General features: G+C 39.0%; 1 protein-coding gene across 1 annotated transcript; it reads left to right on the forward strand.

Annotated features, from left to right (window-relative positions):
• The first annotated feature begins 4704 nt into the window (after positions 1-4704).
• On the forward strand, positions 4705-6105 carry LOC101305086 (gibberellin 20 oxidase 1-like). Its single transcript, XM_004302895.1, has 3 exons — positions 4705-5093; positions 5238-5559; positions 5657-6105. Exons 1-3 carry the CDS (start codon positions 4714-4716, stop codon positions 5894-5896), a joined length of 942 nt encoding a protein of 313 aa, XP_004302943.1. The 5' UTR covers positions 4705-4713; the 3' UTR covers positions 5897-6105.
• Positions 6106-10120: the final 4015 nt, after the last annotated feature.

The raw sequence follows: 10120 nt of genomic DNA on the forward strand, positions 1-10120 counted from the left end.
AGAGAGAGAGAGAGATCTGAAATCAAGTGTTAGACTCAATGGCATGTTTCATAATTTTGTTGTATAATTAGGTTTTTTCGTCTTCTCAAAGTGAAATTTGAAGTCAGGTCTGGGCTTTGTTGGTAGTGGGCTTGGCTTGTGTCCTTTATTGTATAAAAACTATTAAAAGTGGGTTTTTTGTGTTTGTAAATTTGGTTATGTGCTACTATGTAATTTACTCTAATTATTATTAGATCTAATGGATGATATTCTGGTTATAATTTTGATTATAATCGTGTATGCCACGGATCCACCCCCTTATAACAAATTAATTCAATAATAATATATCGTGTTCTCGGCGTATAGGGTTTCTCTGCCCTTGCATGAACAACTAGGTCTCTCTCGACGTAATAGGGTCGGGTTTCCCCTTCTGACATCTGTGAGCTATAGTTTAGGTATAAAAGGTTGATGGGGCTGCGGACCATAGAATGAAACCCAACTAGTAACCAGATGTAGGTAAACCTACTTATTAATGACGACCCAGAACCACCCTACATAGAAGGGGTCTCATAGGAAGAACTATCAGCCGAAGAAGGATTGATCACCTCAAGCACCAGACCCTCAAACTTTGCACCACTAGTGGACTCACACAGCAGCAGAATCTTTAACCTAGCTGAACAAGCCTAAATTGTAATACCCCAGATTTTCATATCAATTTCCTTGTATTATTTCCGAAATTAATGAAGGATTATTTGTGGGAAATTCCTTTCATTTCGTATGTGCGAAATTGAAGTTTCGGGAGTCAATTTTATTAAGGTGCCTTGACTTTTAAGAGGCCAAAAGTTGACTTTCTTATCCGTAAGATATTTTCAAAAACTTCTTTCATGAAAGTTGTAGAGTTTGACGATATGAGTTAGTAGACACGCGGCACGCGTAAAATAGATGTCGTATGAAAAAGTTACTGTCAGAGGAAGTTAGTTTCCGGTTTTGGAAAGTATATAAATAGAAAGTGGTGGGTTTTATTTTCGGAAACCCTAAATCAGCCTCACTTTCTCTCTCTTCTCTCCCGAGCTCCCACGCAACTCCATTTTCGTCGGAGCATAACTCAGCCGTCCGGCCACCAATCGAGGCGCCTCCGGTCCCGTTGGGTTCGCACGGATCTCCTCTCCACTCCTGGGGCAGCGCCGCTCGTCATCGCGCCGCCTAGATGCCGCCGCGAGGCGGAAGAGCTGCTGCGGTTTCGCCAAAGTTTCTTCTTTTCCGGCCACCAATGGAGACGTCGTCAATTCCTATAGGTTTGCACGGACCGCTCCTACACAACTATGCTAGTCTTCAAGGCCGTCGATCGGCGTAGGTGGCGCACCTAGACCCGACGCCACCATCGACGCGTCACTGATCGAAATTGCCGTTTACGGCTGTAACGAGGTGCAGCATTAGGTGAGTTTTGCTCCTCTTTTTTGTTTGTGTGTGGTTGTGCTCAGTTTTGAGTTTTCGAACCCGGATTTGCAGATTTGAAGCCCGAGCTTGTGGTAGTGGTTTTGGATAGTTCAAGGCTAAATCAAACTTAGTCTCAGGTATAAAAAGTGTTCATTTTCCTGTGATCTACAGATGTTAGCTAGTTTGTGTAGTGTGTTATTGTGTGATAAGGCTAAGTGTTGATTAAGTATTGTATCTTAGGGGTGCTATGTTGATCATTGAAGTTTGTTAAGGTGTAAACTTTGGAAGTTGAGCTTGGAAGCAGCATGCATAGGTTGTTGAGTGTTCGACGACCTTGAGAAGGTCTCGGAGGAATGATTGTCCTCCTTTGGGCAACCTTTAGGCTAAGGTTTGGTTAAGGGTGCTTTGATATTTTGTTGAGTGGTTACTAAGATTATTAATTGTGTTAATTAGGTAGCTTGTGGAGTTGTTAGTGGACTTGTTCCTTGTGTTTTTGTGAAGACGCAGCGGGAGTATTTAGGTAAGTAAATCTCACCAAGGTTCACATTTGGACCAAATTATTATGGTCATTTTGATGATGATGTTGAGTTTAAAGAATATGCTATTGTTTGTTTTTAAATATATGAGCTTGATCGCCAACGGCTCATAGGTAAGATAAAACAAGTTTTCTTATTATATGATTACTTTTAATGTTCATGTGATCATAATATTGTTTGTTCTTAATAGATTAGTCTTGTGGGAATATTTATGCTTGTTCATTTAAATATATCTATGTGAAAGGATATAATTTTTATGATGTGCTCTGTGTTGTTGATGATGTTGAATTAAAGAATATGCTATTGTTTGTTTTTAAATATATGAGCTTGATCGCCAACGGCTCATAAGTAAGATAAAACAAGTTTTTCCTGTTATATTATTATATTGTGATTCGTTGTTTAGATAGTCAAACCGGGTTCCAAGCCTTTAATAGGGTGATTGGTTACGGTTATGATGATTCTACTCTATTGTGAATTGTTGTTTAAATAGTCAAACCGAGTTCCAAGCCTTTAATCGGGTGATTGGTTACAGTTATGATGCTATTATTATTTTGTGTTTGATATTGGACTGTCAAACTGGGTTCCAAGCCTTTGGCCAGGTGATTGGTACAGTTAGGAATAGAGCTCTTGTCCGTTTGTCGTTATAGGTCATGGGAGGTACCTTAAAGTATCTAGGACCCATGGGTACATGAATTGCTGTTGTAGGTCATGAGAGGTACTTATTAGTATCTGGGACTCATGGGTACATGTGTTTGTTGTAGGTCATGGGAGATACCTTATTGGTATCTGGGACTCATGGGTATATGTATATTTGTAAAAGTGTTGGTTATGTGGTTTTAATATTTGTTTTTATATTGTTTCATGTGTTTTTATTAGTTGTTGGAAATGTTGGTTGTTGGATTTGTGGAATAAATTATTGTTATTAATTGTTTTATTTTGATGTTGAAAATGTTGAGTATTTTTTAAAGTTACTCATACGAGCTTTTTAGCTTATCGGGTTTGTTGTTTTACAACCCGGTGCACCAATGCATGGTGTAAGGGTTAGACCTACAAGTGATGATCAGCAGGGTTGAGCAGAGGCATAGTAGCTGAGTTCTAGATGATATACATTTTATTTGTATATTAGGGCAGTTTGTTTTTAAGCTCATGTGAGCGTCTTTATTTTATTAGACTTTTGAAGTTGATGTAATTAAGGAGATGTAATGTTTAACTCAGTTGTTGAGTTTTGCTGACATTTATATTTCTAGCATTTGGGTTTAGTTTGAGATTTGTTAAGTAGGTATTGAAGTCTTATTTTTGAGTTGTATCATGCCCAAATTTTTAAAAATTATTAATTTTTAAAAATTAGGGTGTGACATAAATACTCCAAGCCCAGATTAAAGCCTCAACACTCACCTTAGAGCCCAAAGCCTAATACCCAAAAAGAACTAGAACTGGCAGAAGGTTATGAAGCATATCACCGCTGCCGCCAATCAACTTCGCATCACTATCACGGTCACCAGAGTCACCAATTCCAGCAAATGCAACCGAAGCATCACCTTTGCCCGCAAAACCGATCCCATCAACATGCTCAGTGCTAGCCAAGATGGAATCAATCTGAACCACCTTTGATCAGAACCAACGCATCAGGCCTTAATCCCATTCCGTATCACTACCGAGGCTATTGCTCTCCTCAAAGTCATCGTTGTCCGGGTTTGATGCCGGGGGATGCAAACCAACTCCTCCCCATGCACACCTGCAACATCTGAAGTCAGCATTTTTTTTTTTAAATAAAGGGTTAGTGTGGCTGTCCTCAAACCTTCATTAATGAAACCGTTAAATACAAGGGGACATGAAGTCTAAGACCCGAAATAATATCGAAAATCTCTATAACGTACTTGTATTGTAAAAAACACCAACTAGCAAAGAAAACTACTCTAATGACAACTCTATTTGCTTTGTCACAACAGTGACATAATAGAAATATCAGTAGCCATGCAACACGATTATATATCCGGCCTAATGTCTAATAATGCAGCTTTACTATTATGTTGCCGCCGGAGAATACACTCGACGACACTTAGTCTCATTCTGCCATTAAGAGGTTGCGACCATTTAATCAAACAAAAGATGCACCACCTATTTAGAGCAAATAAGACACACAAGATGTATAGACCGGCACAAGGCCCTTCGTGCCCTGTCATATAGAGTATTATTGGCTGAGAGCATTTTTTTAAATCTATTAGTTTTTGCATGATTGCTTCAATTAACTTTTCAGAAATAGGAATTAGTTTAAGTTAGTTTAATAACATTGATTTCTTTTGGTCGTTAGTTTAATAATATTGATTAAATAATACTTTTTACTAGTCCTAAATTTATTAATGTATAAAGGTTTATCTCTATATTACTTCTAAAGGCTAATTGAACCTCTGTCCCCGTAAAGAAAAAAGAATTATTTAAGTTAACGTTCACATCTGCTTCAGGCACTATTTTGGCAATAGCATAATTGTGTAGTTAACTGGTATTCACACACAAACAAAAAGTGTCACTACGTACGATTGTGATCGATTTTATATATAGTAGCGACTTGAATTTATATAATTTTTATGGTTGAATTAGTCCTGAATTTCTCATTATACACATCTGATCGACGTCAGTGCAACTATATATCACGTCTATATATGTATGAGTTTCATCTCACTGCAATGATTCTCCAGCTATAATTAATTAGCGAGCTATATATTGATATTAAGAGATAATCTGTCTTATCACTAAGATAATTATGGGGTCACATACTCAGCCAGCTGCTAAGGTTCCCATTGTAGATTTATCAAAGGAGAACGTGAAGCCTGGTACAGATGCATGGCTCTTGGCAAGCAAGGAAATCAAGTATGCTCTAGAAGAGTATGGCTGCTTTGAAGCTATTTACAATAAAGTTCCTTTGGAACTTCACAACTCAACTTTTTCTGTGCTCCAAGATCTTTTCAATCTTCCTTTGGAAACAAAAATGCAGAGCACCAGTGACAGGCCTTACCACAGCTATTTCGGACAATATTCCTTCCTTCCTCTCTACGAGTCCTTGGGTGTCGATAACCCAACTAAAATAGAAGGAGTTCAACGCTTCACAAGTATCATGTGGCCTGAAGGAAATGACAAGTTTTGGTTAGTGCATCTGTGCATGTGGCTCATGACTCGTTCTAAAGCTCCAAATCAAATTTTGCGTAATCGATCATCAAATTATTGATTTGCAGTATAATTTCATATGTATATGCTTATTGTGCAACTATTTGATCTTTGAAAAATCAGTGAAAGTGCTCATTCCTACTCAAAGCTGGTGGCGGAATTGGATGAAATGGTGACAAAAATGGTGTTTGAGAATTATGGCGTGGAGCGGCTCTATGAGTCTCATATGGCATCAACGACTTACCTCCTTAGATGCTTCTACTATAGAGAGCCTCAGCTGGATGAGACTGATATGGGATTGCATCCTCACACAGATAAGACCTTCATATCCATACTTCATCAAGATGAGATTAATGGTTTGCAGATAAAATCAAAGGAAGGCCAATGGATTGATGTGGAACCTTCACCTTCATCTTTTATAGTCATGGCAGGCGACGCATTCATGGTGGGTTGGTAACTGTCGTCTTTTTTAAATAAAATTACATGCTTCAATGTGATCAGTACTGTTTCTTATATCTTATAGAGTTGTCTTTGATATATAGGCATGGAGTAACGACAGGGTACGCTCTTGTGAGCACCAAGTCATCATGAAAGAGAAGAAAACCAGATACTCCATTGGATTATTCGCATTCAATGGGGTTCTGCAAGTACCTGCAGAGTTAGTCGATGAGAAACACCCATTGCTATACAAGCCTTTCGATCATATTGGTTTCCTTCTTTTTAACAAGACACCAGAGGGAATGAAATCCAAGTGTCCTATCAAAGACTACTGTGGTGTTTGAGATCTCTATCGATCTAGGAGCGTGGTCGCTTCTTATATTAATTACTTGTTGTCTTTCTGGTGTGCATGTGTCATGATATATATTGTCAAGTATGGTTGTTGGTCCATATCGTATTTTCTCTCTTTGGCTGTTATTGTTCGAATAAATGAAGTAAAGGTGTATAGTTTCATAATTTCTTCAGTATGATGAAGCTAGTCTTAAATATGACAGGCCTGTCTCTTTTGCAATATTGATACATGAAAACAAATGTTTTTAGGGTTAACTGAAGTGAAGTCATGGTTTTTTATCAATATGTTAATATATTTAGAAAAGAAATGTGTGTTTTTCTTACGCGTTGCTGGCCTCGATAGTGCCTGAACTCTTTTGACCCGGGCACTTTGATACCCATACTTTGGACACTACGTACCAATGTGATACCTTTTGCTATTAGTGACATGTTTCTGTCAAATTTTCTTGACGGCTCCGTTTAAACGCTGATGTGGTACACACGTTTCCAGAATAAGGAAAAAGCAAATGACCAATATGACATTGACCTTCGACTAAGATCAGGATTCCCGCGCGAAACAAGGGATGGTGACACCTTTTCCCCTTTTTATATATATTTAACTGTTTTTATACCGAAATCAGCATTAGAACAGTTCTTACACCAAAAGCAGCCGTTCAAAATCAACAGTTGAATGGAATGGAGACATTAGTGTTTTGGTTGTTGAAGTGACTGCTTTACGTGAAGAGCTTCATTCTGTTTCTCTTCAACATTTAAATCAAGTTATCGTTGAAGGCGATTCTAAGGTGCTCATTGACTGCTTGTTTGAAAAATCTACTAGCTTTTGGTATTTAAAGGCCCTTTTCCAAGATATATTATGGCCAGCCTCATATTTTGAAGTTTGTACATTCAACATATTCATCGTGAGGCTAATTTTGTTGCTGTCTTGCTTATCGGATTGCAGCCCTAGGACATTCGGCTTCCTCACCTCTAGTTTAGTTTCATTGCATTCCCCTCTCTGTGTCCTCAGTGTTTGATTTTTCTTTTTTTTTAGAAGAAATAACTTTATTGATAACGGAAAGAAATTACAGCATAATAGAATGATCGGCTGTGGTAGCTACACCACAACACACATTCCCAGAAAGATCTGTAGTTACGGGTCTGTCGCCAACAACAATATCCATGAGCCAAATAGGCCCAAAACCCCTAACCCAATAACACGCTCAAAAAGAGCTACACAGTCTTGAGAGTAACGATACAACCTCGCCACCAACACTGAAACAAGCTAATTCGCCTTCTTCAACATCGTGTTAAAACACCACCAGACCACGTGCAAAGGCAATCCACCCTCATGTTGACAACCAGACGACACATATTAAAGCTGATAACCCCCAGGAATAACGTCACTGAAGTAGCGTACCGACCAGAACACGACACCCAAGTCCTCGTTCGAAAGAGGAGAGAGGCTTATTAAACCTAAACCAATACCAAACCAAAACCCTAAACAAACCTTACCAAAAAATAGAAAAACCAAAAGGGACGAAAATGGCCCAACACCCCACAGGCCCAGGCCCACAAAGCCAGCACTATGAAGGGCCCAAATCTGCTCCACCCAACCCAATGGAGCCACCGCACCATCATCTTTTTTGCACCACCAGCGCCGCCGTCGTAAAACCTTGACCACCGTCGTCGTCACATCCCCGATATCCCTTTTGTCTGCCACTGTGTCCTGCCGCAAAGCCAAAACCCCATTCTAGTGACAAAACCACTGCTAATATGTGAGGACATAAAAACGACGTCGGTTTGTTCAAGCCCGGAGCCACCGCTATTCGCAGCCTCGCTGCAAGACACTGCCTCCACACTCTGAGGATCCAACTCCATACCGATGCCAGATCTCGACGGCCCTATTGCTTGAGATGCCATAACTCCCTTACACTGAGTGAAAGCATGATCTGATTCCTCCACCAAAATACGGGCCCGTGAAGCTTGCCACCACCAGACCAAGGCAGCCCGCCCGGCCGCACTAACTCGACATCGACGAGGCTAGAAGCCAGCGCCGACGCGAGGGTGCCGCCGGACAAGCCAAACAAACAACCCTTTTTCCAAAACCCAACCTCTCCTCCCTCAGTGTTTGATTTGAATCAGCAAGAAATGAGAGTTAATAGATATTTTGTTTTTTAAGTTCTAAACATTGTTTTTTAGTGATAAAAAAAAATAAAGGGAAAATTCTCATCCACCTTAATTGTAAGGAATTTTTTCTCACCAACAAAATAAGAATCTAAAAGGGTGTAACTATTGTCACCCCACCAGATACTTTGTTCACCCCATATTTTAATTATAAACTAAATATTCCAATACTAACCCCACTATCAAGATTTTTTGTGAAATATAATATTAAACTAAAATCTATAAAATCCAAACAATAACAATTCTCTACATCTTTACATCAAAAAAAAAAACAGTTCTCTACATCTTTCAAACCAGATTTGAGACATTTGAGAATCACTTCAATCTTCAACAGGGTGGTTATACAGTGTGGTGGGATTGTTTGTTCTTATTTTTATTTTAATTATGGCTTCAAATGTAGTCTTTCAAATATATATATAGATATATATATACAGATTTTTTCAGGTGCGGACGTCCGCCACAAAAGTTTTTGGTGCGGATTTCCATTTTTACACCACTTCTAGATCGAATTTCCTCAAACTTCCTTCTAGACATATCTAGATCATCTTGTGTAGATCATCTTTGCAAAATTTCAGCCAATTTGGTGATCGTTAAGGCCTTCAAAATCGAAAAACAAATTTGATGGACTGAATTCTGTCCAGTTCAGGTATATAACAGAAAAATGCAAGTTTGAGGGCCTTAACGATCACCAAATTGACTGAAATTTTACAGAGATGATCTACACAAGATGATCTAGATATGTCTAGAAGGAAGTTTGAGGAAATTCGATCAGGAAGTGGTGCAAAAATGGAAATCCGCACCAAAAACTTTGGTGCGGACGTCCGCAGCCAAGAAGGGCTATATATATATATTTATAATTGTAAAGAAGAAACTCAAGAAAGAGATCAAGGAGAACCTATAGATTTTATCAGATTGAGGAAAATAAAAGAAAGAAAATAAAAACCAGATTTTCTCACAATATTAAGGGTAGAATTGGAACGTTAAAGGTAAAAAATAAAACGTGGAGTGAACTGAGCATTTAGTGAGGTGGAAATAGCCGCACCCATCTAAAGTTCCCACTAACCCTAAACACTCTTAGTGTTTATTCCCTCTAACAAAATATTCAGCTTTTCCCTATTTTTATTAACAAAACTACCCTCCATTCTTCATAGTCTCTCATCTCTCTTCTTATCTGATTTCTTTCATATCTAATCTCTCTCTCTCTCTCTCTCTCTCTCCGGCTGTAAAGATCCGATCAGAGATAGAGGAGGTCGTCGTTGATGAGGACGAGGTTGGTGGAGGCTCAGTCAACACCGAAATCATCGTTGGCGCCGTCGACGCTTGGAGAGGCCTGATTCGGCATTCGCTTCATACCCAATCTGGTTTTCGCTTCAGATCCACTCAAGGTTTCAGTCCGGCATCGTCCTTCTTAGTCGACAAAGTTCGACCCAGCGACCATCTACTACTGGAAAAAAACATTTAAGAGACGGAATTATTCCGTCTCCTAAGTGACAAATTTCGTCTCCTAAGTACTTAGGAGACGGAACGTCCGTCGGCTAAGATCCGTCGCCTAGGTGTGGTGAGGTAGACACTTAGGCAACGGAATACTTTCGTCTCCTAAGCACTTAGGCGACGGATTTTATTTTACAATTAAAAAAAAATTATCCACTTAGGAGACGGAATAGTTGAATTCCGTCTCTAAAGGTGAAAAAAAAATTTAAAAAATAAAAACGCCAATTAGTGAACCCAGTAGAAGTTTACTGCCTCCCAGTAAACTTTTACTGGGGGTACTGGGGGTCAGTAAAATTCAATACAATATCTTCCTTTCAATTTCATGCCAATTATACACAACAGATACCCATTCTTACACTAATAAACAAATTCATTGCCCCCTAGTAAACCCAGTGGAAGTTTACTGCCCCCTAGTAAACTTCTGCAGTAAACTTCCACTGGAGGTCAGTAAACTTCAATACAGTATCATTCTTTCAATTTCATGCTAATTATACACAACAGATAGCCATTCTTACCCTAATAAACAAATTCATTAAACTCTAGTAAACCAAGTGGAAGTTTAC

The sequence above is a fragment of the Fragaria vesca genome, linkage group LG6, assembly GCF_000184155.1.
Source record: "Fragaria vesca subsp. vesca linkage group LG6, FraVesHawaii_1.0, whole genome shotgun sequence".
Classification (NCBI taxonomy): Eukaryota; Viridiplantae; Streptophyta; class Magnoliopsida; order Rosales; family Rosaceae; genus Fragaria; species Fragaria vesca.